Genomic DNA, 25497 nt, shown 5'->3' with positions numbered 1-25497 from the left:
CACTGAGTGGTTCACTGAGCTCTTTCCATGAGAGACTGACCGGGTAAATCCAGGTGAAATATATGATCCTTTACTGATGTCACTTGTAAAATCCACTTAAATCAGTTTAGATGAAATAGTAATGGACAAGCGGTAGCGCCATCTCAAAATTGTATGGCCCCCTCGAAATGACACCAATTGAATTGTAACTCATAATACATTGTGCTGGGGAAGTGACTAGCCCTTTTCTACGTCTCTTCTACTTATTCCCCCCCGCCCCCCAAGTCCAAGAGGGACTACGATTCAAGAAGGAGTCAGCCTTTCTTAGTGGAAGTATTCTGGTTGTTACAGAGAAAAAGCATGAGTCATGAAGTGGAAATAATAGTGTTTTGTGATTTCAGAAAATTGGAGCGTGTAGAAAGAGCATTAGACATGCATTTCGGGTTTTGGAAATATCTAAGTTAGGAATTAACCCGTGAATATTTGTGTGTGTGTGTGTGTGTGTGTGTGTGTATTTTACCTCAGCCTATGTGGCTTCGGAGTGCCTGCTTGTGTGCCTGTGTCGGATTGTGTGTCCTCTCTCTGTGCCTCAAGGTACAAAGTAATAGTAAACCTAGTGTACGATTCTAGGTGGAAGTTCTGGGTGAAAATCAATCATAAATCGTAGAGAGGCATCACTTGGCGACTGAATTCTAAGTGAAGTTCCTCTCTCCCTCAGCAAAGACATCTCTGTCAGTTGTGCGGCAAAGCGACTAACCGCAATACTTCACAATTCACATCCTCATCCATTTCCCACCATGACACATGCAGTGGCTTATACCCAACGGTGTTACAGAGGAAAGTGGATGTTAAGTTCTCTCTGGACCATTGAAGCAGTGACCTGGGGGGCTAAATAGGGTTAATGAGATAGTACGGGAGTGGGGAAGTAGGGACGCTTACCATAATTATCAAGGTTGCCGGTCCTATGAAACTCCAAATGAAGTAAGTGTCCAGACGAAGCCAGCACCTGGAGGGGAGAAGAAAGAGAGAGTACATCATTTATGGAATATTATCATCATCATCATCATCTCCTTGTCTTGTTTGACCATCTCCGCTACATGAATAGAGAGAATGTGTGAGAGGAGAGTACAGTGAAGAAAGAGAGGGGGGAGGGAGGGAGGGAGAAATTGAGAGAGAGAAGGATGTGGGGAAGAGGGAGGGAGGGAGGGAGAGCGAGAAGGGGGTGGGGCGGGGTAGAGAGAGGGCGAGAGAGAGAGCGGTAAGGTGAGGCCGGCACACAGGACATACATCAACATGGAGGCTGGAATGACAAAGAGAAATGAGCACTTCTAAAACACAGTGCCGCAAGGGGGTAGGAGAGTTATGACCATTGCATGAGGGTTTGGAGGGTGGGATTTTACAGTTTCAGTGCCATAACTGCTTATAGGGTGTGATGGTCACAACAGAGTTATCAAAGGACAGAGTAACAAAACTGTAAAGTGGCTCGGGGGTGAAGTTTCCCCTAGGTACAGGTCCCCTCCCCAATCCGAAAAATTAAAGCTAGAATCCTTAAATGCTACCTCCATTTTTGGCCTAAAAAAATGAATGATATATCCCCATTGATTCTTACAACATATAAACGCCTCATGAGCTTAGCTCAAACCAAAACATACACTTTTTACTCCCATGTTTGTAAACAGCGTAAATGTAAACAAACACTGTACAGCCTCAAAACCTGGTTAAAACTATGCATTTCATATCATGGATGGTCAGTCCTTCACTCCACGTCTCTGATATGATCCTGTCTGCAGCACCTCCAGGCTGGTATGTTAACATGTTTATTAGGCTTGAGGTCCATTCCATATCAGGAGTTGAATAGGAACACAGAAATACAGTTCATGCCCTCAATTGAATTCCATTCCCTTAATTCCCTCATTAAGTAAAATTAAATTGAACTTTCAAAACCATTAGCCATATGCACACTTTTTCCTTTTTCACACTATTGTGCCGACCCAAACCATACCATGCTGGCTTTCGGATGCATTTCCTTTCACATGGTCCTTTCCAGCAACTACGGGGGATGTGTAAGCAGGCCAGTGCAGTATGGCTCAGCTCAACTAGTGTGAAAAGGCCTATAGAGACCTAGAAGAACTGTTCAACCTCATCAAGCTAAAGCAGCACTGGAGACATTGAGATGAGCGAGATGCAACACTTCCCCCACAAACAGTCACACACAGTATCCGCGCATGTGCAGGTGTTTGCGTTATGCTGTTCAGAGCATGGTAGCCAGGGCCCCAAAATAGCAGAGAAGTTGAGCCTCGTGCTTCAACGCTCTTAGTTGTTGAGGATATTTACCCACTATGCGGTTTACTTTCTGGATCTACGTCATATCGCGGAGTCTACCTTTAACCAATGTTCCATTACCATATCAACACATGCACTTGCTTGACTTCTCCGGCAGGTAGTCTAGGGGTTAAGAGCGTTGGGCCAGTAACCGAAAGGTTGCTGGTTCAAATCCCTGAGCCTGCAAGGTGAAGAAAATCTGACATTCTGCCCTTGAGCAAGGCAGTTAAACCACAACAGCACTTTCTCCCTGAAGACTTGGACGTCGATTAAGGCAGCCCCCCCGCACCTCTCTGATTCAGAGGTATTGGGTTAAATGGGGAAGGCACATTTTGGTTGAATGCATTCATGTGTGCAACAGACTATGTATCCCCTTTCCCATCACACCAATACAAGACATGGCAGTTACAGTACGCTACTTGGCTGATTGAACTCGAATGGGCCCAGATATGATCACACAGGGCCGGATGCCGGATGAAGGCAATACTGGGACGACAAAAATGAAGTTGATACATGACCTGCCAGCGAAATTACTAATCGTTTCATCTCCGCCGCTGCTAGGTAGACCTCCATTTTTGGCCATCTGAAATGACAGTTTCTTACTCTATAGTCATTCAGACTGACAAATAGGCAAAATGGAAGGGGCAACAAATGTTCTGTAATTCAACGGCATTTTAAGGCAGATTGAGAGGATAGCGCTTGGCTTCGGACAGTGCGGGCCATACTCGAACACTGGAAGTAAACGCAACAAGGCAACTGGAGATGTAATAATACCGTAACGTGTCACCAGTGTTCCCTCTAAGCTGCTCAATAACTTCCAGCCGACACCAGATTGAACTTCACTAAAATGTAAACCATCTTTCCTGGCTTTAAACAGATACATTTGTACATCTACTGTGGAAACTGGGATTGAATCAACATAATAACACTCCCTTTTAATGCAGCAAACCAAATCTAACTTCAAGACTAAGTTGGTGGTTTTGATGTAGGCTGAGCCTGCTGAGGAGCACGTTGGCGTACCCTTGATCTATTTCATGGGCATAAGCGGTTTTTCCATCACCCTCTGTCAGAGTAGCTAGCCTAGATGCACATTTGAGATCACAGAGCAGAGCCATGTGTAGCTGTGTGTGCACATTAGTTAGTGAGTTTCTAGCCCGGTTATAGCTCATTTGGGTCAGCAATGAGGGAGTGATTGCTTCCTACAAGAGCACGGAACATGTAGATATCTAACAGTCTTTAAAAAGCGAGTCAGAGAAAGAGCTTTTTTTTGTCTTAAAGGGGCAGTGTCCTGTTTTGAGACAGGCTCGAATATGCAAATAAGCCAATAGGAAGAGAGCATTAATTTAATTTGGTAAAGTGGTTTCTTGCATCATATAACAAAATACAATGTAATTTTCAGTCACCTACCTGGCCAATTGTGCTACAGATCATTTCTTAAATGTTATGAGGTGATTTGTGCTTTCAGACAACTAAAACATCAGCCCTAAAATGTTTAATGTCAACCCATGCATAATGTTTTTAAAAAGTCTCATGGAATGTAGGCCTACATTGAACACCACATATTGGCTATTGTAGGCGATATCATAGACAACAGCTATAGCTATATCCATGTGGAAATGTTTTGTTGACAGGCCACTATGATAGCACTATATTATTCTCAAATAGCCGCAATAGCCTATGGCCGCTGTCTGAAACTGTAACTGTAACACTAGACCCACCTGGCCCTACAGCCTATAAGTACCTTGTAGAGAAGGTTGAGAAAGTCCTACTGAAAAAAGTCTATAGTCTATTTTCGACACCACTTCCAGACTATGACACATCAACATCAATATATTTGATATATGCTATTGGAAGAATAATCATTAGGTGGTGTTTAAGAATGTCTTGGGTAACATTAGAATACTAAAAAACAATTATTTAAAAGAACATAATAGCATTTCCCCTTGTTTAGGTTACTCTAGGCCCCTCAAACTCAACTCTGGACATTGAAGTCAGTCTCACTGCATTTTTTTTCCCTTGTACCCTTCTAATCAAGGATGATTTAAACCTGGGATACCAGGTGGGTGAAACTAATGATCAGGTAGAACACCAGCAGGCTCCGGACTGCTGGTAAGAGTTGAATACGCCTGCTCTAGTCTATAAGTAAAAAACGAAAATCAAATCACAAAGAAATCATTATAATTTTGTTTTGCAAGGTCTAAAGAAACATTGTGGAAATAAGAAAATGTATTTGAATAATCAGGATAGCATATTATGTTACTAATCTTTTCTAGTAGCCAGAGCAATACTGTCGCGCAAGTGCTGAATGGTAAGCACAGATATTCTTCTTTTGAATTATGAGAGTTATTTGACAAAGTGTCATAGAATGCAGAATATGCTCTTTCTGATACTAAATAGAACATTTTACCTGCATGTGACTCTAAAGGAAGATTTGATCAAGTGATGCTCCTTTCCCTGCATATGTCAATTCCAAGCTGTGGCCATTTCTTCACGTAAAATTTGACAACTTATAATATTTTCACTCATCAGACTATTGTAAAATCGAATTGAGTCTTTAGGCTAACTGTTATTATGTGTGAAATTAGCTTTGGTGTTGTTTAGTTTGTGTTGTTTAGGAGTAGTTTCGATGGAGCGGCTGTGCAGGCTGAGAGGCATCGTTTGCTTCCCCTAGCTCATCAACATGGATAGAGTCAAAGACATGTTTTTGCATTTTTCGTTTCCCTTACAATAAATATGATAAGTAATAGAGTTAGGGTAAATAAAACAGTCCCTTAACAGCTTCTATTTACAAAGTAAAACGTAAAAGAAAATATCAACCCACAAGGTACACGGTCAAATGATTTGCGATAAACATGGGTGCCAACGCTGATAAATAGGCATAACACACACTCATCATTACACTATTGTTGTTCTAAATTAAAATCAACCTCTTCACTCTCCTTACCATTCAGTAAGGCCTCGTTTCATTTCAATTGTGAAGTTAAGTGCACAATTATTTCCTATTCAACTATTTATCATTCATTCAGTGAGGAGATAGAGACGCATTAGCGCCTGGCTGGGTACCAACGTCCTACAGCACATTGTCTTGGCGGGTTAAGTTGGGAATAGGTGTGGGAAAATAAAACTGGTAAAAAGGCTCTAAATACTTTTCTGTTTGTGATTTTACAATTCGGACAAATTAGCAATGTAAAATACAAACATTTAGGAAAAGTCAGGGAAGAGACAGGAAGTTGCTTTTCCTGGGGGGGTGGGCGATTTTCTTATTTACAAAATCACTATGTCAGTGGCCCTTGGCCTATTGCGGTACAGCCTCAGCATTCACAGGTAACGCACGCCGGATGTTGCACAGAATGCTTGCAAAATTAATGTTTCCACTCACAAGACCTGAAATTTGCTCAGTGCCGAACATTCTGTGTCACCTCGAACACGGACTACGATAGTGAGTGTTCATAAATACATACTGAGTCCTGAAAAATATATTTATTTTTCTTACATGAAATGGCCCTAGTGCAATATTCGCTCGTGTTTCAACCATATTAGGTGTCAGTAGCGTTATTAGACTACAGTCGCAGCTACAAGCTCAAATGCCTTGGCCAAGTATGTGCAATTACATCACACACCAACATGCTCTAGCACAGTTATGGTGCCAAAAGAGGCTTTGAAAGAAAATAAATACAGATGGGTTAGCTGACGTTGTCACGGAAACGATGCCCACGCTGCAATGGGGCAGAAGTCCATGAGTTGTTTTGATTCTGGATAGCCAGATAGCTAACAACACTATACATGTTTCCATTCACAGTTTTTATGCGAGTAAAGTCATACTGTATATTTGAAGAAAATCATGACTGTTGTGATGGAAACAGGATGTTTTGGTCCAATTTTGCATTTTAGCTAACCCTAACCCTTTTCCTAACATTAACCTAATTCTCCTAACCTGCTACGTTAATTATCCTAACCTGATGCGCGTAAAATCTGACGTTAATTTGACAAAAGCTTGTTCCCTTCTAGCTATGAATGGCTACAGATGATAAGTTATGATGAACTTCACAGGGTGGTGAAAGTGCACGGTATGAGCTTGATGCTCCTTTCCAAAAGAAATTGAGGGTGTAATTCTGGTGACATGATGATCGATGCTTGACTGACGTTTGACAAATAAAATCAACATACTTTTTGTTTTTTCTGACCTCAAAAGTGGTCTCCTGGTTTAAGCATTGTTGTGGAGTTAAACCATCCAATTGTGTTATTTTTCTATTTAAAACGTGTGATTTTTAAGACTGAACAACAAAAAACCAAACAAACCAAAAATATTGCAGGAAAAAATGGAAACCTCACAAAAATTACAGAATTTGGGGAAAAAAAGATACTGAATAAGGCAACAACAAAGAAAAGCCCGATTTTATAGAGCCCTACAAATGGCACCACTCTATGGGCCATGGTCAAAAGTAGTGCACTATATAGGGGATAGAGTACCATCTGGGAAACAACCAGTGAGTGTTACTTTGGTGTTACTGGGATTTGGCAATTCTCCCCGTGGCTCTTATCAAGGGATAAGAGGAGAAGATGTAAACGCATGCGCATATCAAAGGCTTCCTAAGTAGTCATTATAAAATATGCTGAAAGCTGATTTTTTTTAAAGGGAAAGGGCTGTCATTTATGGAGAATACTTGACTATCTGCATGTTCTCCTCTCCAGTCATGTCAGGGTTCTGTTTTGCTTTTTGAGCGTATCTATTTTTCCCATGTGCCGGCCTGACACTGCGTTGGCGGCAGCCTCCTCTGATCTTCTTGGTTACGATGCAAAGAGAATAGAAACCCAGGTAGCGTTTTGTCTCCCAACGTCTAGTGTTGCGTACCAGTATCGGTGACACTGATACACAGCAACTTGACACATTAGTTTAGCTCAGAGACACTTTGGAGAGAGACGTTTCTCTCGAGATGAGAGAACCTAAAGAGACTTAAAGTCACGCGTGAGAACATGAGGGGCTCCACGTATGCCAAGGTGTCTAAACGCAGTTTATCTGTTGCAAAATGGACAGAGATGCTCTCAAAGTTATAACAAACTGTCATTATTAAAAGTCAGCTAAATGATCAAGTAAATTATTTAGGGTGAAATGTGAGCTATGTGGCTTTTTGGTAAGGCATTATTGTCATTTGTAAATATGAACTGAGTTCATCTCATGGTATATAATTTACAGTAGAATAGTATATACCCCAAACCTAGGGCTTTTTTTTAATTAATAAATTCACTGTTCATACAGAGATATTGTCCCCAACAACTAACACAATCTAACAATAGTCTAAGAATACTCTGGCAACGTAGACTAGACTAATGTAGCATTTTCGGTAAACAGTTGAAAATAACAGATTGTGGAATCAATTGGAACATGCTGCTATTCAAGGAACAGAAACACTTATAACACACTTACTGTTTAACTCCTGAGCGAATTATCCCCATAACAGCCTAAATGGAACTACGCGAGGGCATGTAACACAAAACAATGCTTTTCATTATGTTCTCTGTCACTGGACTCCCTTAGAGATGTGACTAAGCAAAATCTTAGTGGCCATTTTGAATTTGTAAAGGGTGACACTTTCTCCTCAGTTAACAGGACAACCCATGGTCATGTTTTTACTGCTCAAATGATTCTATTCTGATTCTAGGTGGAATATTGAGCTATGTGATGCCCAAACTCCTCCATCTCTAGCTGAGCATGTCACACCCTGTCCCATCCCCCCATCTCTCACGGCTGCGAATAATTGTTCCACCGGTGGCTAGAATTTAATTATTCACATGGTGCTGTGGCGGCAGGCAGTGGCAGCTATCATCTCAATCCATCACCAAGAAATGTGGCTCCTGCTACACCCAAATGTCTTGTGTGTGTGTGTGTGTGTGTGTGTGTGTGTGTGTATACACTACCATTTAAAAGTTTGGGGTCACTTACAAATTTCATTGTTTTCTATGAAAACATACATTAAATGAGTTGCAAAATGAATAGGAAATAGAGTCAAGACGTTGACAAAGTAATAAATAATGATTCTTAATTGAAATAATAATTGTGTCTGCAAATCCTCCATTTCTAGAAATTACAGCCTTACAGAACTTTGGCATTCTAGTTGTAAATTTGTTGAGGTAATTTGTTGAGATTTCACCCCATGCTTCCTGGAGCACCTCCCACAAGTTGGATTGGCTTTATTTTTTTAATTTTACCTTTATTTAACTAGGCAAGTCAGTTAAGAACAAATTCTTCTTTTCAATGATGGCCTAGGAACAGTGGGTTAACTGCCTTGTTCAGGTGCAGAACGACAGATATTTTTACATTGTCAGCTTAGGGATTCGATCTTGCAACCTTTCGGTTACTAGTCCAATGCTCTAGCATCCAGGAGTCACCTCTTCACTGTTGACATTGAGACTGATGTTTTGCGGGTACTATTTAATGAAGCTGCCAGTTGAGGACTTGTAACGCGTCTGTTTCACAAACTAGACACACTAATGTACTTGTCCTCTTGCTCAATTGTTCACCAGGGCCTCCCACTCCTCTTTCTATTCTGGTTAGAGCCAGTTTGCGCTGTTCTGTGAAGGGAGTAGTACACAGCGTTGTACGAGTGATAGAATAATTTGTATGCTTTAGAATAATGGATAAAGTGTTCCACTCTGAAATTGTATGATAGTGTGAAATGTTTGAGAAGCATGAGAAGATAAAACGAGGATGTGTGTAGATCTGTTCGAATTTTAATACTAGGGTATTATATTCTTTAGTAGAGATGTAAGCAGAGTGAAGTTGTAGAGTAGATAATAGGAAATCATTAGAGGTTTTCAAACCAAGAGGACTCCAACGGGGGAGGGGATGTGAAAGCCTTAAAGGATGGGACAAAATGTATGGTTCTTTGTGGTTAGTGGAAAAGTACTGGTTGTTTGAGCAGGGAGTGGTCTAAAGATAGCAATGTGTGTGTGTGTATTATAAAAGGTCTGGGTCCTCATTTTTGACTTTAGAACTCTCATGAATAAAAATCGACTAACCTTTTTTAAAATCTGAGACTTTGCCCAATTATTATTGATCCCAGGGTCTTACAAACCTCGGGAAATTGGTCAAAGATTAAATGATTGTTTAATTATCATTATTGGGATTGAAAATTCTCGTGACAACGAGATCTTCAGTTTCTTAGCAATTTCTCGCATGCAATAGCCTTCATTTATCAGAACAAGAATAGACTGACGAGTTTCAGAAGAAAGTCCTTTCTTTCTGGCCATTTTTAGCCTGTAATCGAAACCCACAAATGCTGATGCTCCAGATACTCTAGTCTAAAGGCCACTTTTATTGCTTCTTTAATCAGAACAGTTTTCAGCTGTGCTAACATAATTGCAAAAGGGTTTTCTAATCATCAATTAGCCTTTTAAAATGATAATATTGCATTAGCTAACACAACGTGCCATTGGAACACAGGAGTGATGGTTGCTGATAATGGGCCTCTGAACACCTATGTAGATATTCCATATTTCCACCTACAATAGTCATTTACAACATTAACAATGTCTACACTGTATTTCTGATCAATTTTATGTTATTTTAATTGGACCAAAAAATGTGCTTTTCTTTCAAAAACAATACATTTCTAAGTGGCCCCAAACTTTTGAATGGTAGTGTATATGTTGTTACTCTAGGGGGTCACAGGATCACATTCCCATGGCGTGACTCTCCATGTTCACCCCCACAGACTATCTTTGCCCAACAGGCCTTCATATATCGTGAGTCATAAACCTTTCAGGAACTGACTTACAGTATTTCTTCCTGCTCTTAGGAGATAGCTGACCAGTCACACCAGCTCGAAGGAAAAGGTTGAACTCTGACCTCTCAGGAGACACAACCAAGGTCATGTGGTGTGTCTATCAAAAGTTTCCCCATGATGTTGGGCGGGAAAATGCCCAACTCTTCCTTAACACAGGCAAACAATAAAGTATAGACTTTTATCCCTAAACTTAAATACATTTGAAATGATGACGTATTACGTGAAGGTATTGTTAAAAAAATCTGTACTTTTGTATATCTACTCTGTAATTGCAGTATTTAGTATCTTCTAAATAAACGTTAGTACATATTACATATCGGGTATCATTGTGTTCTAGAATGTAAGACAAACACTTCGAAAACAATTTCATATGTACAATAAGGGCCTAATAGTCTTTTTTGTAATGATGTCTTATTTACAAGTCACTCTGACTCAAAGCGGGATGGGGAACTCCCCATCACCCTTGATGTCTGAGGCCATCGGATAAAGTGTCACACCCACCCTAATAAAAACTGCTCTCTGGCAGTTGGAAATTCAGTTGAAAACTCAGCCAAAAGACAGATAAATGGAGAATTGAATCGATTTGGAGGAGAAAGAGACTTGTCTTGCAGGAGGGAGAGAGGAAAGTAGGCATGACAAAGAATTGTCAGTCTTGGACTGATACAGAACTCTAGGAAACGGCCTCTGAACTCAGAGGCACATCTACCTCAAGAAGAATCGGAGATGGAACACTTACCAGGAATTAAGAACAATGGACAGACTTTGCTGAAGAACGAATGGCCCACAAGAGTGGGTTCTTGGACATCTTCATAGCTTGTGTGCAACACAAAGCTGGCTGTGCCAATAGACGGTACCGACGCAGGTCGATGAGAAAGACAGAGAGAGGAATCTGACCATTGACTCAGTAAATGACATTCTCTGTGTTTCCTTCTTGAATATTCGGCATTGCAAAATTATAATCTTAATAGATCATAGTCTTTGTTTCTTTTCATTGTGTGTTTCTCTGGCGTAACAATAAATCCTATCTTTATTAAATGTGGTTCTCTCTTGCTTTGACAAGTGCTGTCTCTAATACAATTAAAGACCTTGTGTCCTTTAAGATTGTTGATATGAGACTTGATGAACGAAGGCTAAACTACTAATCAGAGTTTCAAGTTAATTGTTCTCTTTGAATTAAAACGATTAATGGTGCCCTTATAACAACATTATTAATTTGAAACAGTAGGCAAATGAATGATTTAATGAAGTCACCAATTATCACCAATTATTAGACCACTAAAGTTCCTACAGTGACACGTACGATAAACATCTTGTGGAAACTGCTGATTGTTTTTTTGTTGTTTTTTTTCTTCCAGATTGGCTACAAATTTAGTGAGAGAGGAACAGTTTCTCTCTACTTCTGCTCTGCGTCATTGTTAGGAACGCTGGTTTATATTTCAGAGAGAAGTGCGAGAGCAAATCAAATCATTTCTCCAGTATCTTCAGCGGGGAAACATAAGAACGTATGACAATTACTTTCCCGAAGTCTCCGTTTCTCGCTCCGGCTCTGACTAGTGCTTCATCTCTCCATCTATTGCTCTCATGCTCAGTTATACATGAGTTCTGTAAATGCTGAAAACGCTAACCACAATGGCTTGACATTCACACAGCTATGGCTTGCATTTGCCACTGTTAAGACATTTTGTCACGTCAGCAGAAGTTCTGCGTTAGAATAACCGTTCAGGAGTGATGAGGAGAATTAGTTATTGCAGCAGTTATTGCAATTATAATGACCACCGCAAACTGTTTTTATTCAATGGAATTAGTCAGCTGAATCAGTGCGGTTGTGTGAATTAACCTGACCAAATACATTTGGAAATAAACCACATTTAGTGTCAAGATAGTTGTTCCTGGTCAGAAGAAAAACTCCTACTCCTACCAGATGTTTCTCGTTCAGGTCAGGTGTTCAGGAAACTCTATCATGAGGTCATCTGGGCCAGAGTGCTGATCTAGGATCAGTTTTGCTTGGAGAGGGGGGGGGCACCTTATCCTAGATCAGAACTCCTAATCTGAGACGCTTATGAATACAGACCCTGATTTAGAACTGCAGAAGAACTTCCACCACGCTCTCAAAAACCAAACAGAACGGCACAGCAGAACGTCACTATGTCTAGACAGCCGGTAAACAAATAAACACTAACAGCAGTGGACCACCCTGCCTACACAACAGCCATAGTGAACATATCACAAACATATTGGAATAGTTCAGATATGGCCGTCAGCCTGGTATTGTGTGCCATCAGAAGGTGCCGGTCGTATGGACGACGACATGTTTGAACGAGCCATTATTTCAATACGTTGACTACAATAAGTTAACACGTTATTGTTTCCCTAGATACAAATTCTTGAGAAGTGCTTCACAAACTCGTCCTCAGGACCACACTGACGTTTCACACATTTGTTCAATTGCAACCCCATTTACATTTACATTTTTTTTTTACATTTTAGTCATTTAGCAGACGCTCTTATCCAGAGCGACTAACAGTAGTGAATGCATACATTTCATACAATTTCATACATTTCTTTTTTCTGTGCTGGCCCCCCGTGGGAATTGAACCCACAACCCTGGCGTTGCAAACACCATGCTCTACCAACTGAGCTACAGGGAAGACATTTGAATCCGGTGTGCCAGTACTGGAAAAGATCAAATAAAGGAACACGCAGTGCTTGAGGAGAGGTTTCAGCAACACTGCTTTAGAATGTACCCTTTAGCAAGGAATGGGTTAATGGTGGGCATGGTTTAAATAACGGGGTTCTTACGGTCAACGTTCTAATAGTATGGTTCTAAAGCCGTGGTTCCATTTCCGGTAAATACTCACACTCGGTCCGTGCCGTAGCTCCGGTAGTCCACGGCGGCAGACACGGCCACGATGAGCGCTGGCACGCCGTAACCCACCAGGTAAAAGTAGCGTTTGCGCGAGTGCTCGCTCTCAAACACCTCCACCAGCATAATGTAGAGCTGCACGCCCTCCAGGAACATCCAGGTGAAGGCCGCCAGGAAGAAGAAGTGGAGCAGGGCAGCGAACACAGCACAGGCAATCTGAGGGGAAAGGTGACACGGTACAGGTCAAAGGTCAAGTTCAAAACTTGAATGAGTTTGGCTTAGACACAGCAGAGCAAAAACAATATGCAGAACGCACACATGCAAACGCGCATGCGCACACATGCACACACACACGGGCACACACACACTACTTGTAACGACTGTAAATGATCAGATTATTGAAGCAATTGGTCATACCTGGGGTACTTTGTTCAGCGGTCATTGAAATTGGTTCAATTAAATGACTGTCAGGACCAGTGGCCATCAATGCAATTCAGGAGAGAGTGATCTTTAAAACTGCCCACTGAATCAAAACCATCACATCTTATGAGTAGAGGGCAAAAGCACAGTCTGAAAACTCTAAGATAATATACATGTTGCTTTGTCATCCATACTCTAGGGTTCACATTTATGACAGCATGTGTGTGTGTGTGTCTGCCACTGTTCTAATTGTGCAACATTCCTTACCATGGAAACTACAGCTCTCTCTCACACACACACACACACACACACACACACACACACACACACACACACACACACACACACCACACTTTCATTCATTAACACAAAGTGAGAACCTCAAACAACTTCTCTCACACACCCCCCACCCCCCGCGCCCTGTTGATAATGACGGTGTCCTTAGTGCAGAACTCTAGCAGGTCAGCTCAGCTCTCTAAGTGACAATCCAGCGGCGGCCATTAAAAGCAGGGGGGCTGACATATTGATCACCACCCCCCACTATTGCAGTGGGGGGTGGTGAGGGGTGGAAAGGGGAGGCTGGGGTGAGGGTGTGTGTGCTTCTTTGATAGAAACATTGGAGCTTGAGCTGTGTCAGGTGAAGTAACAGGGTGGAACTGGAGAGAACCAGGGAGAGAACCAGGGGGACTGGGGAGAATCGAGAGAACCAGGGGGAGAACTGAGAGAACCAGGGGGAGAACCAGGGGGACTGGGGAGAATCGAGAGAACCAGGGGGAGAACTGAGAGAACCAGGGGGAGAACCAGGGGGACCGAGAGAACTGGGGGAGAACTGAGAGAACCAGGGGGAGAACTGAGAGAACCAGGGGGAGAACCAGGGGGACCGAGAGAACTGGGGGAGAACTGAGAGAACCAGGGGGAGAACCAGGGGGACTGGGGAGAATCGAGAGAACCAGGGGGAGAACTGAGAGAACCAGGTGGAGAACCAGGGGGACTGGGGAGAATCGAGAGAACCAGGGGGAGAACTGAGAGAACCAGGGGGAGAACCAGGGGGACTGGGGAGAATCGAGGGAACCAGGGGGAGAACTGAGAGAACCAGGGAGAGAACCAGGGGGACTGGGGAGAATCGAGAGAACCAGGGGGAGAACTGAGAGAACCAGGGGGAGAACCAGGGGGACTGGGGAGAATCGAGAGAACCAGGGGGAGAACTGAGAGAACCAGGGGGAGAACCAGGGGGACCGAGAGAACCGGGGGAGAACTGAGAGAACCAGGGGGAGAACCAGGAGGACTGAGGAGAGGCTTAGAAAGGTCTAGATGAGGGCAAAGGTCAGGGTTGCCTAGCAAAGGTATCCCATGGTGTTGATTATCATTGCTAGTTGAAAAGATATATTAAAGATGTTTATTCGCTGGGCACATTTCATATTTCTCTCCTTTATACACGTGATTGACCTATACCATCAATACATTCTATACATTACATTCCAATAAATTGATGAACAACATTGTTATGAGTGGCACACACACATAACCATGGATACTTAAAGCTTCAAAGCACTCATGTTCTCATGTTCAGTTGAGGCATTCGAATCAGAACAGACTAAGGGGTAATTATATTTGTTTTAAACTCTAGAGGAAACAGATACATTCAACTATCTGCAACCTTCACTTCTTTAAATTATGATAGCAGACAATTTCCCATGAACCGGGAATCCTTGCTAATGTTGACTAGCACAAATATGATATAGCATCTACAGATCCATTGTACTTGAGCGGTTCACCCTTCAAATACACAGATGCCCTAGGAAGTGCATCGAGGTACACTCAAACCTTAATGTTCTGCTCAGACTACTGAATTGCTTTCTCGAGTGGAACTGGCCCTCAAGAGATGAGAGAGCCACGGTGAAGCGCACGCTGAATGCTTAAGTATCCGACATGCTTTTGAAATATTTAACTGCAATAGGAAGATGTGAGCGAAACAGTTCATAAGGGTTAAGGTCAAAAGCTGATGGATTTCCTAAATTCCTGTCTCAGCTTATGCTGGTTTTCTACGATCATTTCTAGAGTCTTACCAGGGTTGTTGTGTGAACAGAATAACTTGGAAGCAAAAGTTAAACATAAGGAATGAAACTGGTTATACGGTTAACAATCTAGCCGTTACCAGTGGAGCAACTCTTTTGAAGCCCTGGTTACCGTTGTGGGACTTACTAGTTGTATAATAGGCAATTGCACTAATATACAGAGCACAGAACCATGTCTAATTTAGACCTGAGGAACCAGGTGGGAAACCTCTCTAGCCAATCAGTAACACTAATGAATCAAACGCCAGGTTGAAATGAAAACACGTGGGCACTTTGGCCCTTCGAGCACTAGAGAGCTGACACCCTGGATGCATTTCAATAGTCGAACGTGGCTCCCTCTCCTCGCCTCCTTTCCCTGATCAGAACTGATTCGGGAGACTGGTGACAGATCCCAAATAGACTTTGTTGCCTTCACCTATCCCGCATGTTCAGACTAGAGCGTATAAAGACGACAAGACAAGGGAGCAACTTTAGACTGCTGGGATGAAGCCCCCTGACACGCCTCCCTCTGTCAACCACTGGGAATCTTCGGGGGCTTAAATACCAAAACGCATGAGACATGCCTGATGCAGGCTTGTGGTGGAGTGTATCAAAAGTAGAAACCTCCCCGAATGATCAGACAAACAGAGCAACACCACCCTAGACCCTCCACTAACACACCGCTGCCACTGAAAATAGATTGAGTCGGCTGTGTTTTTTGAGCATCATCTGGCCGGCTTAGGAGTGTTCTTACCGGTTGGTCAGCTCGGTTGATCCCCACCAGGAAGAGGGACTCTGCAATGAAGAGGCTGATGCAGAGGTTCTTGTGGATGGTGTTGCGGTCGCTCTGGAGGCCCCGGAAGAAGCAGAAGGTGAACAGGCTGATGAGCAGGCAGACCAGGGAGAGCAGAATGCCAACCCATGTGATCACATCCAACAGCAGGTCATGGACCGGGTCAGTATTCTAGGAAAGGGTAAAATTAAAAAAAAATATATATAAATAAAAAAATGAATTTAAGTATTTTATTAGACATATTTAAAATACATATAGAGTTGCCTCAACCACTACAACGATAGATGCATTAAAATGACCAAGGCACAATAAAGTCCACTGAGTTATTTGCAGACTGTTCAGATGACAATATGATTCCAATCTTTTTTAGTTAGTTCTGGCAGATAACTAAAATCACTCATAACCTGAATATAGCCTCGTTATTGTTATTTTATTGTGTAACTTTTTATTTTATTCTTTACTTTAGTTTATTTAGAAAACATTTTATTAACTCTATTTCTTGAACTGTATTGTTGGTTAAGGGCTTGTAAGTAAGCATTTCACAGTAAGGTATACACTTGTTGTATTCGGTGCATGTGACAAATACATTTTTATTTGATATGTTATATTCACTAATACACTCAAAACTAGATGAAATTGCCGTTTGGTAGGGCCACCCCTCAACCTCTTCAGGAAATTACCTAGCTTTCACAGACAGGACCACAGGTGGTGATGTGGAAATGGCATGAAAATGTGTCACCGAGGTTTTTTGGCAAGGTAACAAAATGAGCCACGTCAAAGGGTCACAGGTGGCTGTGAAAGGCACTATGGGTAATTTATTCAACCGCACTACAGTCAATCAATGTCATCACTGCTTTTAGTCAATGCTTTTTTTAAAGGATAAATTCCCCAGCAATTAAAAAAAAGCACCCTTCTGATGGCAGATACCTGTACTAACAGGAAATAAGCAGGCACTATGCCGCAACAGCAACAATCAAAGGGAATTTACAGTAAACCATAAGTCAGTGCACTAAAGGACTACTTAAATGAACCACAAAAAAGTAACACATTCTGAAATGGCAATTCTTTCAATGTGTTAGCGTTGGGTAGACATGGAGCAAAGGCACAACATGTTCCATTTATCATGCTCCCTCAAATACATTAATATTGGTACAGGATCACAACTGTATACCTGCCTAGACCATATGTGATATGACTATGTATATTGTACTAAATATAAGGTGAATGCACCAATTTGTAAGTCGCTCTGGATAAGAGCGTCTGCTAAATGACTTAAATGTAAATGTAAATATAGTGCATTCGGAAAGTATTCAGACCCCTTGACATTTTCCACATTTTGTTCCATTACAGATTGCATTGTTTTTCGCATCAATCGACACACAATACCCCAAAATTGCAAAGTGAAAACAGGTTTAGACATTTTTGCAAATATATTACAAATAAAAAAACAGAAATACCTTACTTACATAAGTATTCACACTTTACTATGAGACTCGAAATTGAGCTCAGGTGCATCCTGTTTCCATTGATCATCCTGGAGATGTTTCTACAACTTGACTGGAGTCCACCTATGGTAAATTCAATTGATTGGACATGATTTGGAAAGGCACACATCTGTCTATATAAGGTCCCGCAGTGCATGACAGAGCAAAAACCAAGCCATGAGGTCGAAGGAATTGTCCGTAGAGCTCAGAGACAGGATTGTGTCGAGGCACAGATCTGGGGAATGGTACCAAAACACTTCTGCAGCATTGAAGGTCCCCAAGAACACAGTGGCCTCCATCATTCTTAAATGGAAGAATTTTGGAACCACAAAAACTCTTCCTAGAGCTGGCCGCCCGGCCAAACTGAGCAATCGGGTGAGAAGGGCCTTGGTCAGCGAGGTGACCAAGAACCCGATGGTCACTCTGTCAGAGCTCCAGAGTTCCTCTGTGGAGATGGTTGTCCTTCTGGAAGGTTCTCCCATCTCTGCAGCACTCCACCAATCAGGCCTTTATGGTAGAGTGGCCAGATGGAAGCCACTCCTCAGTAAAAGGCACATAACAGCCCACTTGGAGTTTGCCAAAAGGCACCTAAAGGACTCTCAGACCATGAGAAACAACATTCTCTGGTTTGACGAAACCAAGATTGAACTCTTTGGCCTGAATGCCAAGTGTCAGATCTGGAGGAATACTTGCACCATCCCTACGGTGAAGCATAATGGTGGCAGCATCATACTGTGGGGATGTTTTTCAGTGGTAGGGACTGGGAGACTAGTCAGGATCGAGGGAAAGATGAACGGAGCAAAGTACAGAGAGATCCTTGATGGAAACTTGCTCCAGAGCACTCAGGACCTCAGCCTGTGGCGAAGGTTCACCTTCCAACAGGACAACAATCCTAAGCACATAGCCAAGACAAGGCAGGAGTGGCTTCGGGACAAGTCTCTGAAGAGCCCAGACTTGAACCCGATCGAACATCTGAAGATAGCTGTGCAGTGATACTCCCCATCCAACCTGACAGAGCTTGAGATGATCTGCAGAGAAGAATGGGGGAAACTCCCCAAATACAGGTGTGCCAAGCTTGTAGCGTCACTCAAGAAGATTCGAGGATGTATTTGCTGCCAAAGGTGCTTCAACAAAGTACTGAGTAAAAGGTCTGAATACCTATGTAAATGTCATATTTCCGTTTTTTTATATACATTTGAAAAAAAAAATGTAAAACATGTTTTTACTTTGTCATTATGGGGAATTGTGTGTAGATTAGTGAGGGGAAAAAAACTATTTCAGACATTTTAGAATAAGGCTGTAACGTAAAACAAAATGAGGAAAAAGTCAAGGGGTCTGAATACCTTCAGAATGCACTGTATACTGTATATAGTGATGCTGTGCTATTTGAGATGAGATGCAAGACACATTTCCAGAAAGGGACCAAAAAAAAAACGTGTGTAGAGATTTGTGCTTACAACCTCATAAGGATAACATCCACACACAGAAGACACACCAATTGATATAAACACACTGTCCAAAAGCACGCAGTACTTCGAGATTACCATAAAATTCCCTTACGGCACCGTTTTTGCCCTCATCAATCAATTATGGCCTAATCAATACCACGCAGACCCTTGTTTCATTAAGATGCAATGCCCATGTTCTGCTTAATCAGCACATTTAGATGAGGAAATCGTTCAAATTATATTGGTTATTACCGTTGTTAGTATTTAAGGAATGCTGTGGATAGTTGGCAACTCAAGTACCAACCAAATACATACATGGATCTTGAAAACCACCTGCTCTGGGGGGGGGGATCTAGGATCAGCTTCCCCCCCCCCAATCCTAACCATTAGTTGAGGGAAATGCAAAACTCACCCAAGATCAGCATCTCGGGGAAACTTCACCCTACACCATATAGCTCTAACATCATAATTTGTCACTAAAGTCACCATAACTCTCCACGACACACACCTAAAATATATTCAAGATAAAGGTGAAAACGTGACGCGTTCCCAAGAAACTAAGTCTCTTATATCTACAAAACTAGGCAATTAAGCATCCGAGACATCATGATTTATTAACATAACATATTTACTGCCAACCAAACACTAGTCAGCTTCAGACACTCCTCATTTCCCCACAGAATTCTCTTCATTCTCCCACCAGCAAGCATTAACTTTAAGGCTTTGTTCAAAAATACCTAAAAGAAAACTGGTATCCGCGGTATCCGCCGTCAAACTGACTGCCGTCTCGGCTGGGCTCGATGTTTCCGGACTCGACTACGCATGAGTAGTAATGAGGATCACAGAGGTAACACAATAGGAATAGAAACAGACCGCTTTTCTTCTCCATAGCCTCTAGCTGTGATGAACATGATTGCACATTTTATTTACTTGCAGTGTTTCCTGAGGATGTACGTTTTGCAGAGCAGGTATTCAATCACTAGAAACGCGTGTGTTTGTGTGTGTATGTGCAATTCCAAAGGCTTACACAATATTCCTCAAGGACAATATCAGTGAGTCGCAAATAGAGGATGCGCTCCTCAATGTTTTCTTACAGAAAACACACAGTATATCTTTTCACACAAACGAGCACTGCCTTTAAATCAAACTTCCACCCGAGTCAGCAGTATGATTTTCCACAGGGGGGCGGGGTGAAAGGCTAGATCAACCAGGGGGGATTTTTTGCAGCAAGGGGATCTTGGTAGGAAACGACACACAAAAGGCCTGCTTAACGGGTGCGCGGAGCGCGGGCTAATGCTAGCGGGCAGAGAGAAGAGAACAGATGCTGATCATTAAGAGGCTGCTGTACAATAACAGTCGACCCGCTACCCTGAGCCTCTTGATTCTCATGCCTGATGAGCCGTAGTGTATACATCAGGGGGGGTGGAGCTGTGTGTGTGTGTGTGTGTGTGTCTCTGTCTGTCTCTGGTCCCCCTTTGCTACAAAGGCATCTCATGCGCTGGGTGGTGGCAGATGCAGATTGTTTGGAAAAGGGGACCTAGGGTGGGTTGAGCTAGCAAGCTGTGCCATGGCTTCAGTCTCTATCCATCACAATCTCTGCCTCGATATAGAGAGGGGGTGCTGGGTCAAAAGGAGAGGGAGGGCTAGGATGCATCCACACCTGTGTGATGGATCTACTGCAGTGACATCTCTTTGTTCTGGGAGGGTGGATGATCGCTAAGCTGCCGCCGGCCTCGACTTTATCCCTACGATGAAGGCCCTTTTCTGGGGTCTCGCCCGGGATGGCAGCTGGCTGTCACACACTACCGCCACAGAGCCACGGTGGCTCAACCGCAACGCTCCTCTCCTTTAACAGGCGTCCGCGGCGGGAAGGGGCACGGGGTCCCCAAAGCAGCAGACTAACTCGCTCCAAAATTCACTCTGTGTCGTGGGTGGCCACCGAGTCATACCAGTGGATATGTTACTTACTAGGGCGGTACGCGCCTTGTGCACATTCGATTTCTCTTCCAATCTCTCCCGTCACCCTTTTTTATTTCTTGAACACACATATTTTTCATTCCAGACAGATGCCTGGGGAGATTGGGTTTGCCCCTGATCTGTTACCGCGAGGCACAACATATGGCCTGCTGTTACCAGGAAATCAGACAGTGGACAAAACACTAAGATCACCTTCCTTATTATTGAGTTGTACCCCCTTTTTGCCCTCAGACAACCTCAATTCGGCAGGACGTGGACTCTACAAGGTGTCGAAAGCGTTCCACAGGGATGCTGGCTCATGTTGACTCCAATGCTTCCCACCGTTGTTGTCAAGTTAGCTGGATGTCCTTTGGGTGGTGTACCATTCTTGATACACACGGGAAACTGTTGAGCGTGGAAAAACCCAGCAGCGTTGCAGTTCTTGACACACTCAAACCAGGAATGGCACACATACCCAATCGATGTCGCAATTTCTCAAGGATTAAAAATCCTTCTTTAACCTGTCTCCTCCCCTTCATCTACACTGATTTGAAGTGGATTTAACAAGTGACATCAATAAGGCGTCTCAGTCTGTCATGGAATGAGCAGGTGTTCCTAATGTTTTGTTCACTCAGTGTACATGTCAACTGCATTCCCCGTCGCACTATGCCCTGACACCTCCAATCAAGTCCATCCAATCAGATATCACACGATAACAAATGAATCGCCGTTGAGACCCTTCATCCTAACAGAGGTGCCTACACTGGGCTCTGGACGTGTCAAGATCATGTGGGCCAATGGGAGATGGGAGATAAGCTTCCTGCCTTGATATTCCTCAAAGAACCGCTCGCAGCATGACGCCAATCCAATTAAAATTCATAAATCTGCCTGGATATGTGTGTGTGTGTGTGTGTGTGTGTGTGTGTGTGTGTGTGTGTGTGTGTGTGTGTGTGTGTGTGTGTGTGTGTGAGTGAGTGAGTGAGTGAGTGTGAGTGAGTGAGTGAGTGAGTGAGTGAGAGAGAGATAGAAAATGCTTCAGTCATAAAATATGGTGGGGCAGGGCAAATGTTGTAGTAAGGGTATCAGTAGCCCTACTGAGGGGTGTCGCGCAGCGCTTTCACGTCTGGGCAAGGATTTACGCTCTGTGTGGGACGAAGAGAGTGGTAGCAAAGAGGACACATGAATCAGGGATCTCGGACCATTCATCAGGTTTAAAGGGCCAGGAGGAGACCTTGACGTTTCCATTCAGTGCATGTGCCTAATAGAAACGTACAATGTCCTCAGCGACAATAACCGTGATATATAATGCCGGCGGTAGAACATGTATGAGGCCTCCTAAAGTGGAATGCGTCCAGATAGCAGTCGGGACGTGGATCTATCCAACATCATTTTCTCCTTATCGGATGAGATGGCGTTTGACCCCAAATCTGTCGGTGACCATGTGCCTGTCCACAATACCAACATAGCACAGGTTAGTTCGTATAATTACCTGGGTGTAAATATGGACAATGTAGTGAGCTGGAAGATCGAAGTGGAGCGTGTCTGCTGCAGACTACAACGCCTCCATTTCCTACGTAGACTCAGGGTATTTGGAGATGACCAGAAAAGAACGCTCCCGTTCTACTATGCGGTCATAGATAGTATCCTGAGATATGGCATCACAGTCTGGTTTGGCAATTTATCAGTCCAACTGAAATCCCAATTTGCCCGCCTGATAAAAACTGCCATGAAGGTCATGGGTGTGAGGCAACATCCCTCCCTACAGACTATTTTTTAACAGATCGTTATCAGATTATTATTTCAGACCCCTCCCATGTCCCTCCTCCGACTCAGGCAGACGCTCTATAGGGTCCCTCCTCCGACTCAGGCAGACGCTCTATAGGGTCCCTCCTCCGACTCAGGCAGACGCTCTATAGGGTCCCTCCGACGACTCAGGCAGACGCTCTATAGGGTCCCTCCGACGACTCAGGCAGACGCTCTATAGGGTCCCTCCTCCGACTCAGGCAGACGCTCTATAGGGTCCCTCCTCCGACTCAGACAGACGCTCTATAGGGTCCCTCCTCCGACTCAGACAGACGCTCTATAGGGTCCCTCCTCCGACTCAGACAGACGCTCTATAGGGTCCCTCCTCCGACTCAGGCAGACGCTCTATAGGGTCCCTCCTCCGACTCAGGCAGACGCTCTATAGGGTCCCTCCTCCGACTCAGGCAGACGCTCTATAGGGTCCCTCCTCCGACTCAGGCAGACGCTCTATAGGGTCCCTCCTCCGACTCAGGCAGACGCTCTATAGGGTCCCTCCTCCGACTCAGGCAGACGCTCTATAGGGTCCCTCCGACGACTCAGGCAGACGCTATAGGGTCCCTCCTCCGACTCAGGCAGACGCTCTATAGGGTCCCTCCTCCGACTCAGGCAGACGCTCTATAGGGTCCCTCCTCCGACTCAGGCAGACACTCTATAGGGTCCCTCCTCCGACTCAGGCAGATGCTCTATAGGGTCCCTCCTCCGACTCAGGCAGACGCTATAGTGTCCCTCCTCCGACTCAGGCAGACGCTCTATAGGGTCCCTCCTCCGACTCAGGCAGATGCTCTATAGGGTCCCTCCTCCGACTCAGGCAGACGCTCTATAGGGTCCCTCCGACGACTCAGGCAGACGCTCTATAGGGTCCCTCCTCCGACTCAGGCAGACGCTCTATAGGGTCCCTCCTCCGACTCAGACAGACGCTCTATAGGGTCCCTCCTCCGACTCAGACAGACGCTCTATAGGGTCCCTCCTCCGACTCAGACAGACGCTCTATAGGGTCCCTCCTCCGACTCAGGCAGACGCTCTATAGGGTCCCTCCTCCGACTCAGGCAGACGCTCTATAGGGTCCCTCCTCCGACTCAGACAGACGCTCTATAGGGTCCCTCCTCCGACTCAGGCAGACGCTCTATAGGGTCCCTCCTCCGACTCAGGCAGACGCTCTATAGGGTCCCTCCGACGACTCAGGCAGACGCTATAGGGTCCCTCCTCCGACTCAGGCAGACGCTCTATAGGGTCCCTCCTCCGACTCAGGCAGACGCTCTATAGGGTCCCTCCTCCGACTCAGGCAGACGCTCTATAGGGTCCCTCCTCCGACTCAGGCAGACACTCTATAGGGTCCCTCCTCCGACTCAGGCAGATGCTCTATAGGGTCCCTCCTCCGACTCAGGCAGACGCTATAGTGTCCTTCCTCCGACTCAGGCAGACGCTCTATAGGGTCCCTCCTCCGACTCAGGCAGACACTCTATAGTGTCCTTCCTCCGACTCAGGCAGACACTCTATAGGGTCCCTCCTCCGACTCAGGCAGACGCTCTATAGGGTCCCTCCTCCGACTCAGGCAGACGCTATAGGGTCCCCACATGTAAGCTGAACAGGTATAAGCACTCCTTCACTCCCATGGCCATCAAATACCTGAACAGCAACAAGTAAAGCTGAGCTGTGTTAGCACGCCACTGACAAAATAAGGGTCATTTGAGTGTGTAATGTACAGCCTCAACTTTGTACACAGCAGTATTTAACCTTTAGTTAACTAGGGAAGTCAGTTAAGAACAAATTCTTATTTACAATGTAGGCCTACCCCAGCCAAACCCTAAACCGGACGACGCTGGGCCAATTGTGCGCCGCCCTATGGGACTCCCAATCATGGCCGGTTGGGGATACAGCCCAGGATCGAACCAGGGTACGTGTCAGACAATTTCTCCCTTGGGACATTAAAGTTCATCCTATCCTAAATAAACAGGCAGAAAAGCACATGGATGACCTCTTTTTATGAACACCAAGACACTGAGACCAAAACAGGTTATCATGCCACATCAAGATTTAGATGGATCGAAAGCTACTCTACATAGGTGGATGGATGGAAGTTACAAGTTATAATAGGTTCCAAGTTAACGTCGTGGGAACTGTGCACACATTGACTGTGCCATCTATACTGTCCAAAGCCTAGAACGTATCACGGTATCGTCATCATTTCCAATTCAGACACCCCACCAGGACACTGATGTATGGGTTTACCCCCCCCCATCATCATCCTATTGAGAGGCACCATTGATTTATATCCCGGTGGTCCCTAGGGAATGGTGCTACTTACAGGTGGCTCGATATTACCTCCAGCCCAATCCCGGCATACACGCTCACTACCTAAGTAATGGCCTGTATGTGGAGGGACAACAGGTCTATCTTTCTAAGTCTCGGCTGGGGGGTTGTAGCTGCTATTTATACAGTGCCTCCACAACCCCGGGGCTGTCTTGGAAATAGAAGCTTAAATTCAAAGGAGGATGGTTCGATGAAGAGTAGACTGTTGATGCCTTGAGTAGCTGGCTGGGTGGTGGGTCTGGACTATTAAGGTACTGAACAAGAAAGTCTAAAGCAGGCTT

General features: G+C 44.1%; 1 protein-coding gene across 8 annotated transcripts in view; it reads right to left on the bottom strand.

Moving 5' to 3' along the window:
* LOC115198263 (adhesion G protein-coupled receptor L3) overlaps positions 1-25497 on the bottom strand; it is a 304863-nt gene that overhangs the window by 27293 nt on the left and 252073 nt on the right. For all 8 annotated transcript variants that reach the window (XM_029760110.1, XM_029760112.1, XM_029760113.1 and 5 more), the window contains 3 exons: positions 16177-16386; positions 12944-13164; positions 919-985 (listed from right to left, as the gene is read on the bottom strand). In XM_029760110.1, coding sequence (XP_029615970.1) covers positions 919-985; positions 12944-13164; positions 16177-16386 — 498 coding nt within the window. The remainder of the gene's footprint in view (positions 1-918; positions 986-12943; positions 13165-16176; positions 16387-25497) is intronic.

The sequence above is a fragment of the Salmo trutta genome, chromosome 8 (genome assembly GCF_901001165.1).
Source record: "Salmo trutta chromosome 8, fSalTru1.1, whole genome shotgun sequence".
Lineage (NCBI taxonomy): Eukaryota > Metazoa > Chordata > Actinopteri > Salmoniformes > Salmonidae > Salmo > Salmo trutta.
Note: the sequence above shows the minus strand (reverse complement) of the source record. Positions and strands in the feature narration are given on the sequence as shown.